General features: G+C 40.4%; 1 protein-coding gene across 2 annotated transcripts; it reads right to left on the reverse strand.

The window, feature by feature from the left end:
- Nucleotides 1–26,802, reverse strand: ryk (receptor like tyrosine kinase). 2 transcript variants are annotated; one of them, XM_029147822.2, is made up of 16 exons: nucleotides 26,159–26,802; nucleotides 16,153–16,274; nucleotides 15,937–16,036; nucleotides 15,123–15,254; nucleotides 14,472–14,528; nucleotides 13,821–13,962; nucleotides 12,896–12,996; nucleotides 11,554–11,637; nucleotides 9,598–9,723; nucleotides 6,852–6,938; nucleotides 6,005–6,074; nucleotides 5,140–5,272; nucleotides 4,108–4,217; nucleotides 3,814–3,973; nucleotides 2,501–2,637; nucleotides 1–1,555 (listed from the first exon to the last, which is right to left on the reverse strand). In XM_029147822.2, the coding sequence occupies exons 1-16, from the start codon at nucleotides 26,373–26,375 to the stop codon at nucleotides 1,444–1,446; spliced, it is 1,890 nt and encodes a 629-aa protein (XP_029003655.1). In that variant the 5' UTR covers nucleotides 26,376–26,802; the 3' UTR covers nucleotides 1–1,443. The 2 variants fall into 2 exon arrangements, with proteins under 2 accessions (XP_029003655.1, XP_029003656.1); XM_029147823.3 differs by lacking the exon at nucleotides 11,554–11,637.
- Nucleotides 26,803–27,384: the final 582 nt, after the last annotated feature.

Genomic DNA, 27,384 nt, shown 5'->3' on the forward strand with positions numbered 1-27,384 from the left:
TAGGCTTGATTTCCCTTCAACTTTAATTTGTGAAGCAATGAATCTTCGGATACTACACATATTAGATTTTGCATAACTTTTCAAAATCCAGAAAAAAAAAAATCAGTGTTGATGTTACATCAACCTCAGACTGAAGCTGAATAAGGCTAAACCAAAAGCAGCAATTGTGAAGCAACGGAACGAATAAAAATAAAAATTTAAGAGGAATCTTGTATTACATACACAGGGTGAAACTGGTCTGTGGGCATCATTGCAGACAAATTTTTTTTACTCACTAGGCTCATCCATACAGTTGGCATTAATGAACAGCTAAGAGCCAAGACCCTTGGCTTCAGCTGTGGCTTCAGTAGGATTTTTTGATGAGGGAAACACTCTAAAAAGGAATTAAATTTTCAAAAGATCCCATTTAATTTCTGGATATGAATTTAGGAAACAATTTACAACCCTAATTTAACATGCAGTGACCATACAGACATATCACAAAGATATTAAAGGTGTGAGACTTAGATTAGGACCAGGGTGACGGTCAGCTTTGTGTGTTCACAGTGATTAGTAGTGTTGTAGTTACTTACATAAATCAGCTGTGTTCTGACGCAGAACAATCAAGCTTAGAAAACAGAAACACGTCATTCTAATATTTCACACCGGGGTGGAACCTCGAAGAGTACAAAACTGAAAGGAGGTGATGGCATTCAATATAACAACTGTGTCCAAAGGTTGCTCTGGATTTAGTTTGAAAGTAAAGTTTATATGTGGTTTCCAAACATCTGATAGATGTTGCTGGTTGAAAGAAGCAATGTCCTCTCCTCCGAGTGTTGGCACATCCGCAGAACACAAGAAGTTGTTAGCATCATCCAGTGGAAACGGTGTACCACAGGTTGAGGAAGTCTCCAAAGTGAAACTGACAAATGGAACGGTGGTTTTCAAGAGGCCTCTCGTACCAAGCTTGAGATTATGGGGAAATATACAAATGAAGCCCTTAAAGTCTACTTTGGTACCATTTTTTCAGTCTTCTTGCCCTAGAATTCTTCTCATCCAAACCAGATCTATAATTTACACTGTTTTACTTAGTTATAAAATGGTAGAAAATACTGTCCATATATCAGACTGTGGATTTAAAAAAAGTGTTCCTTGGCACAAAAATGTACAGAAATGTTGTGTACAGCAATTTCCATTCTTTCCATGAAACTAGCGAGCGATGTCAATGCCATTTCTTGGCGCTTTCAAAGCATATGAATATTCCAGCAAAAGTTCTTCTAATGTTGCTATGCTGTGAAAAGGTATTTCAACTATATCAAAACTCCAGATTACTGTACAAAATAAAAATTCTTCAGCAAGTCTGCTCTTTAATCCGATAAGGCACCAGTTCATACACGTTCTCGTGAGCAGCGTCCACAAGCTTTAAGCAATGCTTATCTTTCGTTTTTGGACTTGCTTTTGCTTTTACACGTAAGCCCCCAGCGCTGCGTGGAACTCTGTAAGACACTGAACCAGCTGCTGGAACTTGGGCCTCTCTTCTGGGTCCAGGGCCCAGCAACAAGCCATCACAGCAAACCTGCAAGATGGACAGAAACATTGGACTGGGAAAAGCAAGACATGCACACAGTAAATCTAGAACTGTAATTAGGTGCTGCACACTTAACAAGTTGCACTCGCCAACATTGGCTGTCCTTGAAACCGGAGCTGCCTGTGCAGAACTGATACAAATTCTTGAGATTTTATCATTTTTTCAGTCTTCTTGCCCTTAAATATTTTTATTTTAAAGCTTTGGGTATTTTGGAAAAGGAAGTCATCACGTCACCGCCTATTGTATGTAGAAGGAAACCATGCTCAGATATTTAACAGATTTAGGTTATTGTGCTGAGTTTGTTTTGGACATTTACAAACTATTGACACGTTTTATTGTGTCAGGTTTTCTTTTACATTTATTAACTACGGTACGCCAAAACGTTTTAATTTCTTCATTATGTTACTTCATTTTTTGTCTGCTTACATTTGATGTCTCACAATCAATTGAATTTAACTGGAGACAGTTAATAATAATAAAATTATTTTTATTCTTCCCACAGCGGGGAAATTTGTTCTAGTTTTTTTTTATTAATTAATTTGTTCTTGAGCAGGTGTGAAGTGTCTTGCTCAAGGGCACACCTGGTGCCTATGCTCTACCCACAGACCCAGCATGCCACATATAGAAAATATATGTCTTGGGTATTAGAAATTATTTTCTCTCTAAGTACGCTAAGGTTAGCGACATGCATTCAAGGTAATGGCAATGAAAATTTGTATATTTGTGTTTTGGTCTCCTGTTTAATTGACAGGTATTAAAAATTAAAAAAAAAGGGTGACCAGATTGAGGATCAGAGAGGTGACTGGGTGTCACTAAGGTTTAAACATGCAACATCAAATTTGTTTAGTAATCTATAAATTACTAAAATATAAATCAGAAACTAGAAGCATTTTTATGTGGGTGAGTGTGTGTGTGTTCTGGAAATCCACGTACAGTTCATCTGGACAGTTGATGGGTTGCGCTATTCTGTACCCGTCTTTTAGGTAGGCAGACATCTCAAAAGGGTCGATGTCAACGTAGGGGGTCTGGCCCAGCGTCATCAGTTCCCACAGTGTCACCCCAAAGGCCCACTGTGAAAGAACACATAATTTACAATCAGACCAGTAGCAACAATTAGAACAGTGTTTAGTAAATGTAATCAACTCAAGCATGTTCTTATGTGTTTTTATCAGACAGGATGAACATAACCAACATTTCCATTCAGATGCGGAAAACCCATGGTGCCCACTTGGATTTAAACACAAAATGTTCCACAAGCACAATACAAGGAAATTATGCTGAAAATTTTATACAGAACATAAATCACTGCTAAAAGTTTCTGTTGAGACTTGCAGTAAACAGTTTAGTGGCTGTTATGCTTAGGGAGACAGAGTCTACAAGTGTCACTCACTGTTTACTCATACTGTAGGTGGGGTAATGTTCAAAGTAGATTTTGACTCCGCCTGTTCTGGATTTGGACTGGAAATTTCGCCTAAAATGATCAAACTCAGTTGACAGCTGAAACGCTCAACTGAGCAGAGCGAGTTTCAGTTGTGTCAGTGTGTTACAACCTTTGTATGAAGTGGCCTTCACAGGAAGTGAAGGGAGTGACGGGCCCATGATGATAGGGCTTTTCAGAGGGAAACTGTTGTGCAGCACAGTAATTCACCCTTTTCCCCAACAAGGATACATCCAACATTCCAAACAAGGCATCAACATACCAACACTTGCTCTGTCATCCTGCCCTTTTTGGTATCCGCGCATCCATGTGCGTAACCAACATAAGGGCATACGAATATTTATGTACAAATGACAGCAGGCATGACGCATTCATGAAGCTAGGCAGCTTACTGGTATGCCTCAAGACGTCTCCTTAAGCTTAGCTTGGTTTTAATGCCAGGTCAGGAGGGAGATGGGTTTGGGTGAGGGGTGTGGATTGGTTGCCATGAAGCAGCATGACCATAAGAGGAAAGGCCTGACTGGTGTCTCTAAGGGTCTGTTAAGCTTCCCGACTGTTGCCGCCTGTTGTCCTGCAACAGGAAAACGGGAAGAGCCAAAGCTACACAGAGTTCAAAGCTGCTCCTCCCTGATGAAGGATCCAAGAATGGCTTGAATACAATTGGTGCCATTTCCTGCATTACCTTCTCTGTATCACCATTACCTATGCTGTTCAGATGTCTATTAAAATTGAGACACAGGAAATGTAATGGTGTTCACAGATATAATGTTAAAAGGTTACACTACAAATCCAAACAGTGGATTCTTACCACGTCACTCGCACTAGAAAAGTCATTGTTGAGCAAGCTTTCCAGGGCCATCCAGCGAACAGGCCGGTTCTCATTATCCCCCAGACAGTGGTAATCCATGGGAAATAGGTCTCGTGCAAGAGCATTGTCTGTGATCTTCACCTGCATGTTGTCGTCAATGCTGTTGCAGACAGAGAGAAAAGTCAGCATCATCATTCTTTAGTAATTAAATTCCAAACCAAATCACCTGAAAGCCACCGGGGGGATAAGTGAGTACATGCAAGGACAGCTTAGAGCCTGGTCAGGGACACCTACACGCAGTTCCTGGCAGCAAGGTCTTTGTGTATGACCTCTCTCCGAGCCAGGTAGCTCATTCCACATGCAATCTGGATGGCCATGTAAACCAAGTCCTGCTGAGAGACAGCCTGAACGGAAATGAGGGAAAGAGACAAAAGTGTTACAGCTAGAATCACATCATCCCACATTAAAGCAGAAAGTCGTGCTTCTGTGTATTTTATTTAGTGCAAATAGCTGAAATAGCACACGTGGATATATTTTGCCAGTCTTTTCTGATCTGACATACAACTAAATTTTATTAATACCACAACACAGAGAATCAAAGAACAGCGATAAGAACATTTTAGATGTAGTCAACAACTCAAGCCCAGCTGAGATGTGTGCAGCTGCTACCAAAAAGTCAGGCACGTCACAATTGGACAACAACTGTGTAAAGCAGGTCAACATGTTTTCTACCAGTTTTACCTTCTAGACCAGATGTTCATTTTCAGAATGAATACCACAGTCGAGTCATTCTGCCTCAGTGCTTCCACCGGTCCTGTCTCTCCCACATACTGATAGAACTGATTTATAACTCTATGTTTATTGCACCAGCACCATTTAACGACTATATCTTTGTTTTCATACAGCTGCCAAAAGTACATAATGGGATTGCTGTTGTGTTACCCGTGTTTTGATTAATGAAAATGGATGGCAAGCTTCATCTTGTGTTCGCTACATCTGCATTCTGCAGCGGATTGATGCTAGATTTGTGCTGTGGTTTGCCAAGCACATCAAAGCGTCCCTGGGGTTAACCTGTACAAAAGCCTGATTGTCTTTACACAGAGAATCTTTCTCTTTTGCCCCAAGCACTGGTTTCAAGACTGTATAAACAGCACCTCTAATAACAAGTGTAAACGGTAGTTACTGCTAAGTGTGACTTTGTGTTGATTGCTGAAGACATACAAAAGGTTCTTTCAGATTTAATACTGGAATAAACCGCAGCTTTTTCTTCTGTGTGTTATTATTAGTGTAGCAAGGTGCTAAATGTAGCCTGCACTCGGGCTTTACCTGTGGGTTGTTGGCCTCTGCCAGCTTGCACTGTCGCAAGAACAGCTTGAGATTCCCCCAGGCCATGAAAGGCAACAGCACCATGGGCTTCTCTCCGTCCTCCGTGCACACATGACTTATGGGCAGCAGGTTTCTGAAGGTACAGAAGGACCAAATAAGGAACAGGAAAAGTAAGGAACTCATCCCACACACGGTTTATGCAAATGTGTTAAAGGTTGTCACAAGGAAAAATGACTCGTCCAAACCACTGGACAACCCATGGAAGAGGAAGTCTAAGGAAATCTTAATAATAACTTAATAATAAGCTGAACTGAAAGAAAGAAGGAGGAAAGAGTGGGCAACACGACAAGGCTCATTTTCACAGTGTAAGTAAAATGGAGGTTCAGGTTTTCTAAGACATCAGGCTAATCTGATAATAATACTGCTGTATATTGTTTTCATTGAAATCAATGTACCCAGTCTGTGAACAGGACAAAAATGAGACACAGGAAAAGTGTGTGAGAGGTGCTAGTGGAGCGCGAGATGGCTGTGTCTGTCTTCACATTATATCTTCCAGCATGTGCTTTATGTGTAAACATGTGGTTTTCTTTCGTCAGCGTTAATGCGGAGACATGTGAAGAAAAGACACACACAGGAAGTGCTCAGTCCTGATAAAGTGTTGTGCAGCAGCAGACCAGGCATTACACCGCTATGCTCACAACTGAAGGAGCTGCAAGGTGGACAATAGCGACAAAGGAGTCAAGAATATGTTCTGCCACCATATTACATGTGATTACTGTTCGTTTGCCTAGTGGTCAAAGGCACAAACCTCAAATCTCAAACATTAAAAACGTCAAATAATGTCTTTCTGCTTCCCATTCCTCACCTATGATGAAGCCCACGAAGTTTGCAACTTTCAGTCAACATCATGGTTATCTGCACCTCAGATGCATGATCTGAAAACGAAGAAATGCACAGAATCTGATTTTAAGGATCTCTGGTGTCCTGGCCTACAAAACACTTTGTCTGTGACCCAGGGTAGGGTTTGACTTTAGAAAATACTTTGCTGTGTTTTCCCGATTCCTCTGCCAACAGTCATTTGTAGTGGGAAAGTAACTTCTGCCAATTTTTAATCAGTGGGACCAGCTTTGTCATGAGCAAGTACTCATGGAAAGCGGGATTGTTCACTTCCCAAAAGGTGCATGAGGAGGAAGTTAAGGGTTTAACTGAGCAGAGCATGGCATGAGGATATTGTTTGAATGGTATCCACCCCTCCCTGAGTAAACATGAGAGAATGGAGGGGTCAGAAGGAAACTGGCAGAGAAAGCGACACATGCCACTAACAAAGAGCCTGACACTCTCCCATAAAGGAAACCTTTTAGTGTCATGCAAACCTTGCAGCGTGAATAAGACTTGAAATTAATTTACTGTCAAAGCTGTGTAGATGCTTACAGGATGAAACCTACGTAAGACCATCTGCTGAAGCCACTAGAGAAGCATCTACTGTTAATGGAAGTGGTCAGTCAACATAGCGATTGTGAACCTTAATTAAAAAAGAATCCAAAGCATCATCTCAGCTGTTATGTCTCAGGCCAAGAATGCTTCTCATTCACTACGTTTATGGCGTCACAGTAAAGATAGTGTCTAACAATGTTCACTGAGAAATATGAAAACTTAACATACTGGACTATATTTGCATTTCGCTGACAACTTTAAATTAATAGAACGCATACCTTTCACTGTCTTCACAAACACCTGCTTTTCCTTACTGGGGTCCTTTTCATCCAGCAAGATGCCATGGAAGATGCGGCCAAATGTGCCTGTCAAAGACAAACACATGAGGCACAGAGACAACAGTCTGATGTGCAGATGGAGATGATCAGGTTTCTGCTCCAAAGGCTTTGTTCATTGATGAGTTGGTTTGTGCTTACTGTCGTCACTTAAAATCACTCTCAAATATATTTGACGCAGAAAGGCAAAAGTGAGCATGTTCATCATCTCCTTTGTCTCAACCGTCAGTCCGTTGCTCCAGGACTTCATGGAGATAAAATGCCATTCAGGGAACATAAACTATCAACACAAACTTAGAAGCAAACAAAAAACACAGCCCTAGGCCCAAGGGTTCCTGGTGTTGTAAGGAGGAGGTGAAGCATAAGAACAGGTTCAGTGTTTAACTGTCTTCCTCCTGCGGAGCCTGCCTGAACCTGCTGGCTCACAAAGCACAGCTAAACTCAGGTCATCTACATTAGACGGGGCCCAGCTCAGCTTATGTTTGTTATTTTAAAGTTAACATCACCCATGTTCCTTGTAGCAATTTAGCATTTGCTGTCATTTTGTATGTTGATTTGTTTTGCGTGACTCGCTGCAAACTTAAACTGCAAATCAAGAAGTTTGATGAATAGGTAAGTTAGACATTTGCAAGCGGCTTATTTGCAGGAGGCCTGGGGAACATCTTGATAACACAGCTATAGGACTGTGCACATTTGAACAGTCATTTGCGCTCATCTATCTATCTATAAGGCTGTCAAGAATCCAGAAAGGTTTTGGGTAAAAAACTAATATGATTTGAGACAGTATGCCTTCCAACATTAAACCAAGAGGAGTGAAGAGTGAAGAACAGAACTGGCTACTCAAAAACACGTTTGCCTGCAATGCACTAATCACCCTACAATGTACAACAGCCTAAAATGTGAGGGGCAGGCTAAAAATAATTACAACAGCAATTACTATCGACATTCAGTTTAACCTTCTACGAGAAACCACCAAAGGATTTGACATTTGAAAACAGGACACCCAAACGTTTCTCTTCCACTGTGTTGCGTTTGCCGTTGGGCAACAATTACATCATTCACACAGCCGTACCAACATTAAGTGTGGGCAAATCTCCAGAAAGCGGAGCGCAGTCTTGTTCAGAACCATCACTCCATGACGGTGCTGAACTGCCTCCAAGAGCACCAAGCGTTGGAGTGATGGAGCGAAACCCAAGCCCTGCGCGCTGCCCAAGCCGTTTTGCTGGTCTTTCATGTGAAGCCAAAGTCTGAAGCGTTCATCAATGTGTGACATGCCTCAGGAAGAACAAACCTTCGCTATTTCGGGTTCACCGACACTGATCCGACGAGGCATGTTCATACATACAGGAAAAGACAGGTTCACAGGTTACCTCAAACAAAACTGTTGTGGCAGTGATTAGAAGTAGACTTTGTCTTCTTATATTGCTGTTGAAATATATGTAGTGTTGCAATCAGACCAGAAAAGTGAAGAACACATTTCAGTTTGGCGTCACTAATTATTCTTGGAAATGGAAAATGTAGTGTTTGCGTAGAGACACTGCGTAGTTTCTGTTGTAGCCTAAAAGCTGCTGAAGAAAACCTGCCACACTTTGTAAGTTTCTATTGTGTCAGCTTTTATCTGTAAATGCTTCAACACTCGAATCTCTTTCTAACGAAGAACGAGGAGAGATATATTCAGTGTAACATAAAAAAACGTATTAACTGCCAGTAGCCTTAGATGGCCTAAGAAAAAAGTCACTAGTCACATGACATACCACTTACATTAACACTCATAATTCAGAATATTATATATTATTATATTATATAGCACACAGTACACAGGTATATTGTTCAAGGTTTTAGTGCTACACAGTTAACAGTTATGCTTGGGGTTTTGCTGCCGTCTCAAACCTAATCCAGAATCTGGAGTAGGTTTGGTTTGGTACATGTAAAAATGTTAAACAGTCAATAAGCCATTGTCACCCAGGGCAGAGGCTGAAGCATTAGGCAATAACAGTCAATAGAAGTATGTATTAATATATACAGTATTGTCCTGCTGTTCATCACAAGCAGAATAAATAAACCCCATGTACGTCAGGACAATGTGAATTACAGTCACAGCCACTTCATTCACTTAATGCTATCAACACATCACACCACAGGAGGAAGAGTCTTAACCACAACACCTGCCACAATCAGTGCTCCTGACTCCTCGAAGAGGTACCGATCATAGCCAGCATGTGTGTTTGTTCTGTTTAAGTGTGCCTTTACCTAAAAAATGACTAACACGACGGGTGGTTGTCTTTTTTTCTAATCGGCATGAATGAACACAAGCTACGTCATGTGCAGACAGGTGTAGATAAAACCTGACGTGACTTGGATTTAAAGAACAAGGTGGCGCTGCTCGGTGCCAGCAGGCCAGAGTTCATCTCATCCATCTCACCAACACCTATGTTCTTTTTGTCCATAGTCTACCGTTGCTCTGCTGACTACAGGTCACAAAATTTATGAATTTCATAGAAACGCTATGCTACTTTCGGTTTTCTTTTCAGTAGTTCACTTTACGTATGTAGCGGGGGAGGTTATTGCAAAATGATTAGTTTTTTAACCAAAAAGAAGAAAACAAAACTAGCCTCCCCCATAACTTCTTTTTTCCATGTCTCTATCAGCCCCCTGATGCATCTCTGCAGGAAACAAGAGAGACAAATACCTTCATGCAACACATCTCGCAGTGTGACTCTCTCCCTTGATATGGCGATATCTTTCACTTTAGCTTTGGCCTCCATTAGAGTAACACTTCTCAGGTCGTTCTTCTCTATGCGCAGAGATGGATAACCTGTGAAGGCAAAATACAGAATCGTGTTAATGACACACATGATCTGAGGGACAGGCCTATCAACAGCAGGAAGCAGCCTTTGACATACACGACTTCCATTTCTTGTAAACACAAAAACCTGATTTAAATTCAAAGGATTCCAGCAATGAGAAACAACATTGTCATGTACATACGTAGAGGATCCTCCACATGTTGCATCAAGGGAAATTCATGAGAAGTCCTGCGTTTCAGCACTCGCATTACATAACCTTTCTATGTATTCAGTGTCATTAACTGCTAGGTAGGAGCACGTTTGGATACATTAAAATAACAACACACAAAGTTCATCGGTGCATATACACACACATGAACAAACTATGTAAACACAAGCCCTTTTACATCAACAAATGCTATGTGTACACAACATGTCAGTGATGAGAGGTAACACATTCTGACCTCCTCCTCCTATGACTGCAGTTCACTGTCACTTAGGGCTCTGCTGCACTGAACTCGCTACATTTCTTTAAGGCAAACTGAACTAATATTCCATGAGACACTTCAGAACATGTGAGTCGGACAGTGACTCAATTTAGATCAGTTTAACTCTGTATGCTACAAAATTAAATCAGCTATAATTTGAGTTGTGCAAAATATTGGATAAAGCATTTTCATTCCTAAATGGTCATGTTTGGTGGACAGAAAGATGCTAAGCTTTTACATTGTGTGTGCTTTGTTTCAAAATAAACAGAATAAAAGGTATACGGTTTATTTCAGGCATTTGTGAATTTGTTGTTGAAGAACAGTTGCTGCCAGTGAACAAGCCATCAGCTATGTCAGACAGTTCTGCTATTTGGTTTAAGTTATGAGCTACTCTGAATCTCTGCTGCAGCTTATAGACTGTCCTGTAGGAACTAACATTAAGCGTCAATGCTGCCCCCTAAAGTCAAACTTTGAACATTGTTTAAGAAGAAGAAACAAGCATATATAAACATATAAGTCTTGGAATAAACAATAAAACTGGGTCTTTTTCTATAATGTTAGCTATTAATAAGGTGTTACATAAAAATGCATCCATATTTTAACTGGAGAGATGCAGGAATGTTTTTAAGCCCTTAGAGGGCAGTAAATGACAGACAAACACAGTTCTCAAGGACAAATCCATACTACACTGCATTCCACAAATTATTTTTAATTTCACACTGCGTTTTTTTTTTTTTTTTTTTTTTTTTTTTTTTTTATTGTTGGCGCACAAGTAATCAACCCACTTCATCGATTTATACAACAGGAAATGTGCAGGACTTGTCCTGCAGCAGTTTTAACTTCATTCAAGGTTAGTTTGGTTATTTCCTGCTTTAAGTTGTTCCTTGTGTTTCTCGGATGTTTTCAGCTAGACTATACTATGAGACAGATCATTGTTACAGTGCGATATACAGTCATAACACGAGATATAGGGAACTGAGGCACAAATAAAATAGATGATAAAAGATCCTAGGCTAAATAATTACAGGTTAATCTAAACTGCCATCATTCATCATCATCATTCTTTTTTTTTATCATAATCATTTAGTTATTTGAAATTAAATGATAGTGTATGTTGGCATTCTGATTATTATTAATTTTCTTTTTATAGGTACCTTTTACATTTATTGCACATTTTGATTATGTCAATCTACTAAGAAATGGAGCCGTAGAGAAACTAAAGATCCTATTAGCTACAAAAATTCTGAAAGAATGCGTTCTATCCTGCCGATTCCTACAAATTAAAAAAATGAAATATAGACACTATGACAATATTATAACTGCGTTCGGAGGTATTTTTTTTATTTCACTCATTTCTTTAACTGAACTTACTTTTGGTCTCATGAGGGGGGACACCGGGATTTTGGAAGGAGGAGGCAGCAAGCTGGAGTATGGGTGCAGAACCAGGGTGGTTGTCTGATGACAAGAGAAGAGGGGAAGGCAGAGGAGAGGAGCATTGTAGAGGTGGTTTTATGGTCTCATTCAAATTAAAGCATGAACTGTAATGTATTAATGAATTAATGTTTGGCTCTGAACGTTCAACAGGAAAACAGGTATGTATACAAGTTGCCCATCAGCAGTTAATAAAAGCAGGTTAAAAAAAAGGAGTAGATGGTGGTGTAAATAATCACATTCAGAAATCAAAAGTGAAGGAGATGGCATTAGGTGGCACTATTGGGTTATTAGGGGATACAATGTGCTAGAGTATTTTCTCAGTTACTGCTGAAATCAATTAAATGAACATTTTTCATAGGTGATCAAAGGTTGGCGTTTTCACATTCCTCCACATTCGTTTCCTTGCATTGCAACAGATAATCTCTGAATCTCAACAATTTTCAAAATATTGCACTTTTCTTTTGCACAATTATTTTACATTTTTTAATTGAAGAATGTAATCTATTCTATGATGCTATCACAGTGTCTCTGTATCTGATACCATGGCCTTAAGGCAAAGTATTTCAGGGCAAATCCACGAGAACAAAACAGAAAGTATACAGTTTATACTGCAAAGCACATCAGTTCACTTCCGCAAACATGCCCCATAATTAAAGTGGGTGCCAGCCAAGAGACCGAGGGCTGGGTGAAATTATACTGACACCCAAAACCACCAACAAGTAACAAAGATCTTGACTGGAGGCAATGTGTGAAGTCTGAGATGTACTAACTCTATTAATACAGGTAAGATATTAAATAACCAAAGTGATAAGGCTCTAGACAAGTATAATGTGACGGCATTTCTGTTTCTATCAGTTTCTATATCCATTTAAATCTGTTTCTGTTTTTCTCTAACTGCTGAAAAGTTGCCCTGACACAAAGCACATGTTGACAATTACCCATTACTCAGACAGTAATGGGTTACAGCAACAGCTGCAACGGCAAGAAAGAACATCACTGCCGGGATGTGTTCTTCATTACTATCTTATGATACCAATTAAACTTATTAGGTTATACAGCTGATTATTGCATTTGGAGAAGCATGCACATTGACTCATGCCAGAGTGAGAGGAGAAAACAAATCAACTGACAGACTGAATGTATGTCTAGATGAAACCCTGTATCCCCATTCACCTCTACAGAACTCCTCTAGATGTTCCTAAAATAAAACGAAACAGTCTTCCAGCTGGTCACTGTTATGTTTGAGATAGTATTAAGGTGTAATGATAAAATGACTTACTGCTGACAGGTGTTGCGTTGTTTGGAGTGTCAGCTCTCAGGTACTGTGTGGTCTGAGTGGATGGCTGAGACAAGCCCTGCGAGCTTCCACTGTCACTCACACTGAAACAAACACACAAGATGGAAAGTTATTTCTTTTGAATTACTGGCTATTTTAAATTCTATAAACCTCAGCAAAGCTATCAATTCACTATTATGATTTAGCTTTTATATTTACTTATCATACAATTTGATATTGAGAAGGTTACAAGCAAATATCTGACAAGGTGAAAACCATAGGCTAAGGAATTTATAGTTTTAGCTATAAAAGGTCTCAAAATTACACCAAACTTTAATGAATTTAGAAATAAAATGACTCAGTGTTTTTTGTATAACAAATCTTGTCATGCTTGATTGAATCGTTTCACTTTCACTGTGACCAAGTTATAAATATGACAAAAACAAATTTCCATGACAATCAAGTAAACAATCTCTATGCGACTTTAAAGGAACACTGTACCACTGGCCAACTACTAGAACAAAAACAGAAAGAGGCAGAATGTGCTGTTCTCATTTCTGCCTTACAGTCAGTCACATCTGCTAAAGTGCAGGTTTCAACTTGATTTAGGTCCCTCTGTGGAAATGACCCACTTCTTCTGGACCATAAACAGAAAGATTCAGCATAAATACTGATGTAACCTTCACAGGTGACAGATACACAGCTGTAAATGTACTTTATAATGTAAAACACAAATGGTCATGCTTGGATTGGATTAGATCAGTGTTTCTCTCTCTTTGCTCTCGTTTGGCTCCCCCTCTGTCTCTGTATTCCACTGGTCTGATTTAGTACAAACTGATTTGATGGACCAGGTCAAGAAGTGTAAATGTATGCAAAGCTGCTGGACAGAATAAAAAGAAATAGAAAAGCAGATACAAAGCAAACCAACCTGTCCTCCATCTCTACTCTCTTCATGCTGTGTAGGTGCAGGATGGCCAGGACGATTGCCACAAGGAAGATAACAATGCAGCAGACACTCACACTTATGTAGAACACCTGGGTGGAGGTGGTGGGGGTGGGTGCACCATGTACTGATGGAAAAGAAGCCACACATTAAAATCCACATTGTTCACTACTAAGAAAGAAGCACAGGAAGGTATAAGGTAATGCAATGGGACAAAGGCATGAAAATGTGGAAGAGGAATGATAAGTGTCCTGCTGGCTCCACTTAGGGTTAATGGAAGTCTCAAATAATAGAGGCAGTGCACAGCTATAGTCTCTGAGAGCTTTTCTCATCACCTCTCTAAAAGCCTCCCAGGGCCCCGGGTTTTCTGGACCCATGTAAGCATAGGGAACACAACGCACTAATGGCACTTTGTTTCTTGGGCACTCACATCACAAAGGTTTAACAAACCACTCATTCCTTCTCACTGGGCTAAAACCATGTGCCCTGGTTGATGTTTGACTAATGTGTATTGCTCTTGATCAGTTTCTCTTTAGTAATCAGTCCTTCATCTTATGTTGATATTACTTATGACAGGTAATATATTGATCTGGTAGGGAGACAAGTAAAAGAGGATGTGGAAATTAAATTACTTACATTCGGGCCTAGCGGAATTATTGAAAGGGATGGGAATCTGTGGATCAGGGTCTATTCCTTTTTATGAGAAAAGAAAAGACAATAATATCAATGTCATACAACACAGATTCAGGACATAAACTTAAATTTCCTCTTGGACAAACACTAAGCAAATCAGAGCATTTTTGTTTCTTCCACAATTGCAGCTGTAATATATTGCTAAAGGATGAAATCAATTCAGTTTTTATAACTAATAATAAAAAAATGCATAAAAAACAATAAAGCACTTAAAGTGGTTGATCTGCAACATCCCGTCTTTCCCAATGTGTTTTCGATTGCCTAGCTGACAGGAGTTTATTAGAAGCCCACCAGTTAAAACTTAACTTCATCATGGGTCAAGCATTGTGTCATTGGGTGCTTGAAAATTCCCAGTAAATAAAAAGAGTGTTAATGGTTCTGGGTGAGTAAAAATGAAACAGGAAGTAGATATTACTTATTACCCTTTGCCACAGGAATAATCCAAGTAAAAATTTGAAGGTCATGACTCTTCAGCCTGTGTTTTTGAGAGCTCATGCACAGAATGAATTTTGTGCTCACACCAAGACAGCAGCTGTTTTTAAGGCAGCAGAACTTTACTCTAGGGTATGACCAATATATTTCTTAGATTCTCACTTTTATAGCACATTTTCCTCCGCTTGAAGTTGAGTACTGTGTAGTTGTTGGCGTGAAGGGTCATGTTGAGCTGCACCGTAACAACAGCCTCTCCATCCACTTTGCCAGAACAGAAGAGGTCCACTCTAAAGACTGTAGAGAATACACACACACACACACACACACACACACACACACACACACACACACACACACACACACACACACACACACACACACACACACACACACACACACACACACACACACACACACACCTTTTTAATGTTCGTAAGCTTAATAGTAGTAATTGCGCTGCCCATTTTGTGAAACATTATTGCAGGGTCGTAAATAGCCAGAGGGCATATTAGCTACAGTTCCTGTTTCATGCGACCATAAGTACACTGCAAACAACATTGAATTAAAAACTAACTGTTATTACTGTTACTTTCCTACATGTTGCTGCACTTCAGTGTGTGCTAGTGCCATTTGCACAGGACATCAGTATATGTATCTTAGAAAATCTCAAAATTGTAGATGAACAGATGATGAAATTTATTGTATAGGTTTCATACAGTTGAGCATATGTCTTCAATATGTAATATTTAAGAAGTATAGCTTGTTTTATTGAAATAGGGAAGCTCATCAATGACTGCATGTGTGCCTTCAGTGTGTGGTTGAGCATGAAAAAGAAGACACAAAGTGTAAGAGAGTCTGCAAACGTTGTATAAAGAATACCCTGATATTCACTGGTTAAAATAGAACAGAACTTTAAATATATTGGTTTCCTATGATTAAAAATTTATAAAACAGAAATTATAGAAATTTAACCAACCAGAAGGAAGATGAGGCACCTCCCCCTGACTAGAGACGTTGCTCTGTGGATGGTTCATGACGACAGGGTTCTCCACCTGGAAGCCAAGCCGGTAGTCAACCTATAGGTAAAGAATAAGAAAGCAAAGTTGTCAAATAGAACTGATTTATTTAGTGCGTGCAGAGGGGAACATGTGTTGGGCATGTGTACTCATTAAGTTCTAGAGCTGACGCTTACCTTTGTCTGGGAGTGCCACGTGAAATGAAGACTGTTGGTGTCACTGGGCACAGGCAGAGTGAAGGAGAGTGCATAATGATTCACGACACTGTCCCGCACGTAGTAAAGCTCCGCATCAAGGCCTGTGTGAGGACAGAGCATGTTAAATAGTTGCTGACAAGATGTTGTGATGAATCAAAATATATCTGTTTACACCAGTAATCTACTCTTCACACCTTAGGGCTCTAGTCTGTTTAAATTGAACTCAAGTCTGTTTTCTCTCTTTATGCAGATTGTTTCATAATTGCACTTGGGTGGACAACAAAATAACTAATGCAAATGCCAAAAAGATACGTGGTTTCCATTTTCAAAGCTATGGTCCTTGTAACAACAGTTAAAGGAAATCTTTACCAAATAAAACAATTTTCAATAAGGGTTGACCAAACAACCTTGGTTAATATTTATTATATTATTATTATTATTATTATATATCTTTATGAAGAGACACTGAGATTGCTCTATAATTTCTATGCAGAGAAATACAGCAGTAATATTCAATGGCCGGACGTCCTGCTTTGAAATATTAAGAAGACAGCAAGTTCTTTAGTGTTAGAACAGTCTGGTATTCAGGGTTACTTGTATGATCCAGAGTACAGACAAGTTATAGTATTCAGAATGGACAAAGCTGTCACAGCCGAAAGCCACCCACGCCCCGGGGAGATCCGACCGCGGGGAAGTTTACAGGTTCTGTGTGCAGTAGACAGCTGAATTTCACAGCTGCTGATTTTGTTCGGATGACGATTCTACTGCTGACAACACACCAGAGGGGCTGGAAACAAGCGTCAGGATACTGAGAAGAAACTGGTAAAACTGCCGTGACAGAACGGTCAAATGACGACAGAGTAAGTAATATATTCAACTGTTTATTGTTTTAGCTTGCTCTGCTGCCGCTTGTGTGTTTTAAACTGTCAGGAGTAACAATAACTTATGTTGCTAACGCCAGCTTGTGGCACCGCTGAGTGGCTGGCAGCATCTAATTCCATACTACTACGTTTTTTAGGCAATATCGGCTTCATCACTGCCGATTTGTCGGCTCTGCACCCTCTCACCCGGCTGTTGCTGGGGTAGGTACAGAGGAAACCACGAAGCACTAGTTATAGTGTGTAAGGCCATGGCAAAAAATTCCACCAGTGTGGGTTGGAGGAGGAATGATAACTTCTCTTCATGTTCAAATACTACCCGACATGGTTTTGGTCAACCCTCATTGAAAATCGGTGAAGTTTTCCAAAACTGGCTATGAATGGGGTCAATGCATATTACCAATTAAATTCCTTAGCATATTACAAAGCATAAATGCTTTCTATATATGCTGCAAAACAACTCCGGAATAAATGCTGAGCAGTGAAGAGGTGCAGGAACATAGTTGGATGACTACTACATGATGTAGTAACGTAACGTAACGTAACGTAACGTAACGTAACGTAACGTAACGTAACGTAACGTAACGTAACGTAACGTAACGTAACGTAACGTAACGTAACGTAACGTAACGTAACGTAACGTAACGTAACGTAACGTAACGTAACGTAACGTAACGTAACGTAACGTAACGTAACGTAACGTAACGTAACGTAACGTAACATAACATAACATAACATAACATAACATAACATAACATAACATAACATAACATAACATAACATAACATAACATAACATAACATAACACATAAAACATAACACATAAAACATAACACATAACATAACACATAACATAACACATAACATAACACATAACATAACACATAACATAACACATAACATAACACATAACATAACATAACACATAACATAACACATAACACAACACAACACAACACAACACAACACAACACAACACAACACAACACAACACAACGGAGAAGTTCAGAACAGGATCGTCCTCCTGATCAATAAGCAGTTTATACACAATTCATTGAATGAAAAGGAAAATTCTTCAAGTTTACAGCCTTCTCAGCTGATTCATAGCAAACTAATGAACTATGGTGTAGTCTAATATGTAATAAAATCCCCAACACCGGCCTGGGGGCAGCACTTTCAAACCTGTGTGTGTGGAAGAGTAGAGTCCGTCCTCTCAGTGTTTGAGTATCTAGTTTAAAGAGAGGAGAAGAATGTACCCAGCCCCCCCCCAGGCTGTCTCAGAGTCCAGACTCATAGACCTTCCCCACATTGGCTCAATTAAAAACATTCTTAGGCATTTGCCAACTTAGAAAGGAGAACATTATGGAAACCAGTCTGTGAGATTGTACCCCTTCATTCTCTATATATGAAGGGTTAGGAATTTTATATTTGGTTCCAACATATGCTCAAAATTTAAATGATGCTTTATATATGCAGAATAATGACAGAAAAGGTTTTCTAAGAGAACCAACTAACACATAAACCACGAATACCTTGAAAGCCTTAAATGACAATTTAATTAATTATTCTGTGTAGTTAACAATTGTTTATTAGATTAGAATTTTTCAACAAACTCAGTTTATTCCTGTAAGAGTTGCTTTTCCTAAGCCCCTACCTTGTTCCAACACTGTTTACCAATACCAATTAAGCTAAGCAACGATGCGCGGCGGCTCAAAGGGGCCAGTGTACCAAGTTTTGCCCATCCCACACTAAGTTACCTTTTCACCCAAAACAGCAACTTCAAAACAGGAATGTGGGAAACTGGCACTGGGTGCACGCTCAGTTTACACCCTCAGACAAGGAAGCAGAACCGTGTGCTGTTGCCTGATGCCTGACTCACAGTAATGAGAAAACACTGTTAGAAGGTGTGTCTGTAAAACAAGACTCCTGTGCAGCTGGTGTTTGGTCATACAACGCACAGAAGAGCCTCAAAACACTTGCACAAATGCAAACAGGCCCTATGAGATGCCAGTGGAAAATAACATTGAACTTCTGAATTCCAGTGCTGGCAACCTAGCAGGCCATTTCTGTCTGCCTGCGTCAAGTGTTTAACAAGGTGCCAGGACAAAGTGCATCACCTAGCCTGACCTAAAAACGCCATGAACATGAAACTATTCACTTTTATAGTTATTAACTCAATTATATTTTTACAAACAAACAAAAAGTGTTTTTTTCAACTCTATAGTCATACCGTTCGACTCAATTTATTCCTTTATCGCTGTGTGTAAGCTACTCTAGCAGCATTCTTCGTGATTCGGTTGGAATCTCAGTCATTGAACACACACTAACATGAACCACCATGCTTAGATAAAAGTACCGGTAGGTATAATTCATATTTGACCTACAGAGTCTTGTTGACCAGATGAACTATATGTTGAAGTCAGTGCTACAAAGTACACTTGGTTTGACAAGGGGTTTGGAAGAATACACTGGGCATTTTGTAGAACTAACAAAATGGTTGCTTGGGTCTTTCAACAAGTAACTGCCAGTAAATTCACAGTGAGACTGAATGTTATACAAGGAGGAAAAGACAATTACATCTCTGCATCTCTGTCAGTCACTGACTCACAGCACTAGATATTGAGTGATATTGAGTGGCCACTTTGTTTACTGACTGAGGAAGGGGTTCAATTAGTACTATGATCAGTACAAAAATACCTAGAATGTACTTCTGTACTACTGTTTGAATATAACAAAACATTTCCAGATGCATAACTCTATTGATTTGACTGGGATTAAATGTCAAACTAATCACATGCTCTTTCCAACTGAATGCTCGCTGACATTCCTCGAGTACCTCAGAGCTGCCCAGTACAACTGGCACTCGGCTGTTGGTCCCTGGACTTAACTACTTCACTCAAGGGCACATGAATGCATCTTTTAACAAGTGTTTCCCTCTCCGAAACACTTGTTTTATACCAGTATTTCCTTTACTGCTTTACAGACTACGAATGTTTTGCTGCAAAACATTTACATATTAAATTTTCACTGTAAATTTGTGGTTTGACTGTTGCTCGATGGGCCATTTCATCTACTCAGAACATGCTGCTTTGCAGAGTTACAGGGTCTGAACACTGCCATCAGCCTATTGATATACTGACTTTCCTTCAAAAACAGATGTCAACACAAACTAAAGAACATAGCACCAAAACAGGAAAATAAATGTTAGGCTGTCCTAAACATTTTGTCACTAGAGTGTTTTAAATTGAATCGTAGTGTTCTTCCACTAGTCGTGGATCATATTGCAGTCTTCGCAAGAGAAGAACAAACAGTGGCAGTGGCCAGGTGGAGAGTACCACAGCAGATATAACAAAGACCCTGTTGTGTGCACAGTTACAAAAGCTCCCAAAGCCTCCATCCCTGGGCACTCAGGAGATAAACGCTTCCCCCATCATCTTACGAGGCACATTAACTAAGGAGGGATGCACTTAAACTCAACTGGAGGAAATGGGTTTGGTCTCTAAGATGAAGTAAAGATAGTGTGAACCAGCTCAGTGCTATAATCTCTGTGGACTGACGAGCAGTCAAATCTGTCAGCTGACATGATGAAAATGAGATGGGAGGAACAGTTTGATTACAGTTCTTGTCATCGCTGGAGAAGGTTATTTAGGGCAACCTGAGTTTAATTCCTAGATCCTTTATTACTGCTTACATGTTTTTTTATTAATCTTATTTTACAAAGCATTAAACTTAATCAACTTTAGCCCCACCATTTTTAGAGGGGCAAGAGAGTATTGTGGCAGGTAGGGCTGCAACAACGAATCGATGTCATCGTCAATAATCGATGACACAAATGATTGATAATGATTTTCCGCCATCGATTAGTTGGGCTGCTCACTTTACGGCACAGCGTGACGGCAAAGTAACACATCTGCTGGAAAAACAGTTCAACCAGCAGCAGGAGAAAGGTTGTGTCTTATTTTCTTTATCTGAGCATTAAATATCAAACAAGGACAACAACCTGAAGGTTATGCAAAGCTCAGCTTGTGGCTTGTAAGTAGTACAGCGACACACAAGCAAAACACAGTGTCACAGATGTAGCAGCCAGAAGGAGTCTCGATTAGTCAACGAATAATTGATGGGTAATCGATCATCAAAATATTTGTTAGTTGCAGCCCTAGTAGCAGGGACTAACCTATGTTAAATAGGAACTAGAAGGAGCCTTCCACTTACAGCTTCAACTAGCTCCAAGAACCAGAACAACAACAACAACAACAACTTGGTGTTGATATTTGTGAATGAGGCCCATACATGTCAGGTGTGGTGTGTCAATTTGTGCGTTCTGATGACTATGTTCTATTGGAAGTGGACATTTAGCAAATCTGGAGTTTCAACCATTTGAGTTTTCTTGCAATTTAAATTTGATGTACAATCATTACAATGAAGCCATAAACCACTAATACAGAAGATGTGCAGTGTAACTGAACTGTATACTAACGTGGCTTGGTGCTGTCGCTTGCCGTTTAATGAGTGACATGTTTATTGAATGCCACAGATTTCAAAACAAAAGAAATGAGGAAGTAGAATTGCAGTGGCTCTTTGTGGTCCCTACAGCTAGCTGGACACTCTGCCATGCAGCTGTTTTGTAACTGCTGCCCAGCTTGGTTAGCTAATGCCACCTGAGGCTCATGCCAATGCCACGCTTCAAGAGAAGGTCCATACCATATAGAGCATGAAAGCATCGCAGAGAGCAAGCAGGTGGCACATGCAGGCAGATTTTGGAGAGGATGCACAATGCCTGTTCTACAGAGCAGAGGAGGAAGCATTGCCCCACGTCTCCTGTGCTCCACACACACACACGATGAATCTGAATCACTCCAGGCCTGACCCAGAATGCACTTTACAGTGAAAAGTCAGCCTTTTTTGTTCCCTCTGCTCCCTTAAAGCTACTCCACTGCTCTCATATGCTCCCATCACATCATATATACACATCATACTTGGTATTAGCTTGGTCTTTACACTTAAGATGCAAATTGTTTAGCTTTGTCCAAACAGAGTGTGATAATACAAAGCTTTAATAAAATAGCAGTTAAGATTGTTCAGTGTCTATAAATGAAATTGTTTTGCAACACTACCATATTTAAAATGCTTGACTATGGCCCTCACACAGTGTGCAGGACACAGGACAGCACGACTACAGTAATATGGTTCCTTTTCTTTCCATTTAACTGAAAGGGAGGAGCTTACCACCACTTTTACATGTTTTTGTACTTAAACCAATTTAAAAAGCACAAACGATGATGCAACATATAGATTTAGGAGTATAATATATGTAAGGTTCAACCAAACATCTTCAGCGATCTTGACGTTCTGCATTAAGGCTACAAAAGCAGAACTGGATGCAAAACAGTCACATCTGAAAGCATGTTGTTTAAAGAAAAACGCACATTAAGTCACAATCACTGTGGTTTTCTTTGACTGACTTCAAAAAGACCATACATCAGCTTCCCTCTTTTATTCCATGAAGAGCCCCAAGGGCAGACGAGGATGAAGGCAGGGGAAAGGAATCTGAGTAAAACAGTTTGCTGCGGCCTTATTATAGGCAGCTCATTGATGCTTATTTGTTTCTGAAAGGGCTTCCTGGTTTACTCAATACATATCAAATGTTTTGCTAAAATTGATTAGCCGTTTGTGGCACAGTGACTTCATCTTCAGGTGACTAAGGGTCATTTAATAGGACATTGTTTATAGATGTTGTTTTACACGGAGAGTTCTCAGAGCAGCAGTGGGCTTATAGCCTTTATTTTGCGTTTTGTGCGCAAGATTAAATATTTTGGTACTTTTTCAGTTAGGTGACATGTTTTCTTAGAGAGAAGGTTAAACTGTCATCACTAAATGACTAAATTAGCAACTCAAAAATGCTAAACTAGTCTGATTACAACTTAAATCAGTGCCTGGCATAACGGGGGTTTCAAGAGAAAAAGAGTCAAGCATAAATCATATGACGTTTGTCTGCCAAAGAGTCACAAGGATAGATCTAATTTTTACCAGCAGGTCAACAGCTTATAAAAATGGCTCCTTCCTGGACAGAAACCTCACAGTGCAACAGCCTTTAGACAAAAGACGGGAAAGCAGGGGCTCCCCTATTCAAGCACGGGATCTGTGGAGAGTGGCATGAAGGAAATGAATACTGCTGCCAATCACTCCTCACTGTTCACAGGCTCTTTTTCAAAGCCCATGCTTTGCCCTTCAGCTTTCTGAAGGAGGGGAGGAACGCTGGCTATGCACTTGGATCTGCAGAGTATGGGGAGGCCTCTCTACATTTCCTCACAACTTTATGAGAACTGGCCATAAATAATCAAGCTAAACACATGTACCTGATTATGGGAAAACATTATCACATTGCAAGAGGTCTTTGTATTGGAAAATGGAAAATCCCTTTTGAAAGACGTGTGGAAGCGATAGAGATACTAAATGCAGTCACCCAGATATCCCAACAACTACAATTTTCCATTCTTTCTAATACATACAGCTATGGTTTGCCGCTCAGAAGAAAAGCCCAGGGCTACTGAGGAGAGCACTCAGACACCAGCGACAGAGGAAGTCAGCCAAGCGAGGAGCAGAAAACAGTGCTTAGTTTCCACCATGAAAAATTCCTCTGAGTAATGTCTTAGGAATCAACACAACTGGTGATGCGACCATGGAAACGAGGCTCAAAAAGGGCATTATTAAAGAAGTCAACAACTGAAGCTTAAGCGTACAGAAAGACTTCTATTTACTCCATTACTCATCCTTCAGATGACGGTCACAAAGCCCGGAAACAGAAGAATGAAAGCTACTGAAAACAGAAAATTGATACTTTAGGTTTTAAGTAAGGCTTCGAATTGAACTGAATTTGAACTAACTGATGAAAAAAAAAATTCAGACCAGGGACGTGAGCTTTGGGACACGGCTGTTGTGGGAGCAAAGGGTAGAAATACATGTATACTACCCCATAGTCATATGCAAAACCAATCAGCAATGCTGCCTTCAATTCATCCGTAGACAGATGCTGCGTGGACAGAACTCTGCTTCAGTTTAGTTCAGGCATGACATTTTCCCTTGAGAATGAGGTTCTTTGGTAAAGTTATTAAAATGCGATCTTAGAGAGACAGTGGGGGGGGCAGTGTAATAGGAAAGTCATGACACATTTGTTTAGTAAAGTTTATAGAGTTTAACAATTTGAATAAAGAGAACTCCACCGTCTTGGTCACTCATCTGCTTCATAGCACAAAAAGATGATGTCAATTTGAGTCCAACTGCAATAACACATGTAACAGTAAGAAGAACTCACTAAGTCACGGTTCATTTGGACCATTTTTCCATGTGAGAGCAGATAATCATCTGCTGTGAAAAACTTCAGTCAAAGCCAAGACACTGCCCAGTATTTAGTTTGAAAACAATATTGGTCAATGAAAATAAAAACTCTGCATTAGATCTTTTAATACCAGACACTGTGACACGTCCCAGCAGTAAAGGCAGAGGTATAATCACTAACAGTAGGGTAACTTGATTGCATTTGTATGAGTCATTTCTTTGATCCTTGTAGAGTGGATGCTCTCAGAATGACCTGACTTACTGGCATCCCTAATGGAAGGCCTGCTAACAATATGGTTAGGACTCTAATCAACCTGATTATTATTATTATTATATTACGATTTAAAGTAAGCACTAAGCTAAACCAACCAACCTTTTTTTGTTTAAATCTTGCTAAAACTAATAGTGCAGTTTCACATTGTAGAGGTTTTTAATTAGATATATAATTTTACACTACTGAGGTGGAATGTATTTTATTATAGCTACATTATTGTAGCTACATAAGAACAAATACTAAATATAAACATACAATAAGCTCAAGCATTAATTGACAGCTTCACTAAACGGCAAATTCAAAATTTGAATAACTGTTGTAACTTGTATTGTATTAAATCGTTTAAAAACACAAGGTAACTTTGGGTCACTTCATGGCACATTCTGAGCTAGTGCCAGATTCAACCTCCCACCAATATGTTTTCACGACCACTGATCCAAGGAAATTTAAGTCCATGCATACTGTCCACTCCACAGTAGTTGTCAAACATTAAGAGATTTCTCTACATGACCAGATGAGGTTTAAGGCAAACCACAAGATCGGTCCTGGTCTGGCAACAGATGATTAACTATAGGATGATGGAGAACAAGCGCAACCAAACCCGACAGAGTCGGCCTACGCTCCAACACCAGTCAGATTATAGAGACGAGAAAAGAAGCAGAAACGTTTTGCAACAGCGCAATTCTTGATAAGCAGATGCATCTGTTGGAAAGCCAGTGACCAAAACTATACTATGTATTATTTTGTGCATTTTAAAGCAGCTCAGTGCCTGTAGCTCTCCACAGTATGGATAAATATCTGTTACTCACGCTCACGGTTCAGTGAAGACATCAAAGGTGCTAAACTTAGTCACAAGAAAACCACCGTTTCTGTTTGATGGCACTAAATAACTAATACAGGCGGAGACGCTTTGCCAAAGGTCTGTTCACTCCTCGTACCTTCTTCTGGATAACAAATTTTGCTGACTCCAGTAAAACTACACCTGAAGCAAGAATGCGGATGTTATGCCAAAATGATGATACGTTTATTAAGACCACCAGCGCAGACATCCTCCCTGCCTTAAGACGTGTGGATGGTAAATGCCCAGTTTCCAGCTGCCACACTAACACGTTTCCAGTAGACGTTGTTGTTCTCCAGTACGTTTATTTCAGGCCTTAATAGAGGTCAAGGCATTTCCACGTGACCAACCAGAAGACACACTACCCTGTATTTGTTGTGTGTGGTCACTAATTACTTCCCGCAGTTCCTCGGTGACACATCTGCACACTTTCCTAGATGCAGCTTATGGTTCAAAGCACTTCACCAAGCGTTAGAGCCATTTTCTTTCTTGAAGTGCTGGTTTCCCTGTTGGGAGCAACACTGCACAGATTCATGCATATGTCACTACATTTACTATAGCAGCTGTGAACCATTTTTGTGACAGCAAAAGTGCATCACTTAACAAAAACTGCATCACACACTGACAGAGCCACTGGCTGCAAAGTTTGCAGATCCTCACCTAAAAGCTTCTTCACCTCCTCCACACTCATGTATATGTTGACACGGGGGTTGTTGTTGGTGTTGGTCGCGACGCCCGTGGCAATGCTCGGGCTGGCGAGGCAGCCGGTCCCCTCCAGCAGCAGCAGGAAGAAGAAGCCCCCCGACCTCCACAGCACCGAGTGTGGCCAGCGTCGGGACTCAGATGGGCTGCCAGAGCCACGAATCGACCCCGACATAGCAGTGGTCGTCTGGCTCTCAGTCGTTGTCGGTGTTCCCCAGTCGCCGAAATCTCTCTCATCCGTATCTGAAGTTAATCCCAGGAGGCGACATTACTAGTTGCTTTTCCCCGCGGCGCCACTTGTAGCCGTAACTTCTTTTCCAGTAGCCTGTTTTTGTCCTTTCTTGCTAGCCGAGGCGGGCTACGTTAGCCGCGGCAGGCTAACCGTCCGCCGTCACGCTGTCGCTCAACGTTCCTTGTGATTTACGACGTTTCCCGGCCGCGAAATGACGCCTCGGGTATCGCCACATTCACGCGCTCTGAAACGTGCAGGCAAAAGTGAAAGAAGCGCCTTAAACTAGCGAAGTGGCTAACGAGCCCCGCTTCCTCCCTCCATGGTCTTTGCTCCAGTTGCTTTTCCTCACTATCTCAGTTTTCACTCGGAGCAGGAAGGGGAGGGGAGGAGGAGGCGGAGAAGGAGGGGGGCGCTCCTGAGTGGAATGTTGCCTTTACGTACCGCCGGATATCAAACGGGATGTAAATAAACCAACAAACCTCAGGCCTGTATGGAGAACAAAAAATAAGTTAAGTTCAGTTTACGTTTATTTAAATCAGGGACAACAGGGACACATGACAACAGGTTGTTAAAATAGCTGCAGCGTGGTTGCCTTAGCAGAAAAGAGGTGAGCGACATTCTTTTGAAAAGGTTTTCATCATCTTTGAGTAGATTTTCCGAAACTGAATCGTACTGACCTTGAGAGCATCACGTGCGCATGATCAGCGACGTTATTATCAGACCAACATGTTTGAGATTCTGATAAAGGTTAAGGATGTCCCTCAATGCTGGCATAGTTAATAGATACTTTGTATGTGCATTCTAACATATGGTTATGCTACAAATTAATTTTCATAACATGATACAGTAAGTGGAGTAAGAAAGTTTATGACGTCAGCTGAGTTTATGCGTTCTGCATGCACTCAGCAGGCCTTTTGAATCGACTGACTTCCTCTAAAGTAAATGTGAAGTG

The sequence above is a fragment of the Betta splendens genome, chromosome 4 (genome assembly GCF_900634795.4).
Source record: "Betta splendens chromosome 4, fBetSpl5.4, whole genome shotgun sequence".
NCBI classification, from domain to species: Eukaryota; Metazoa; Chordata; class Actinopteri; order Anabantiformes; family Osphronemidae; genus Betta; species Betta splendens.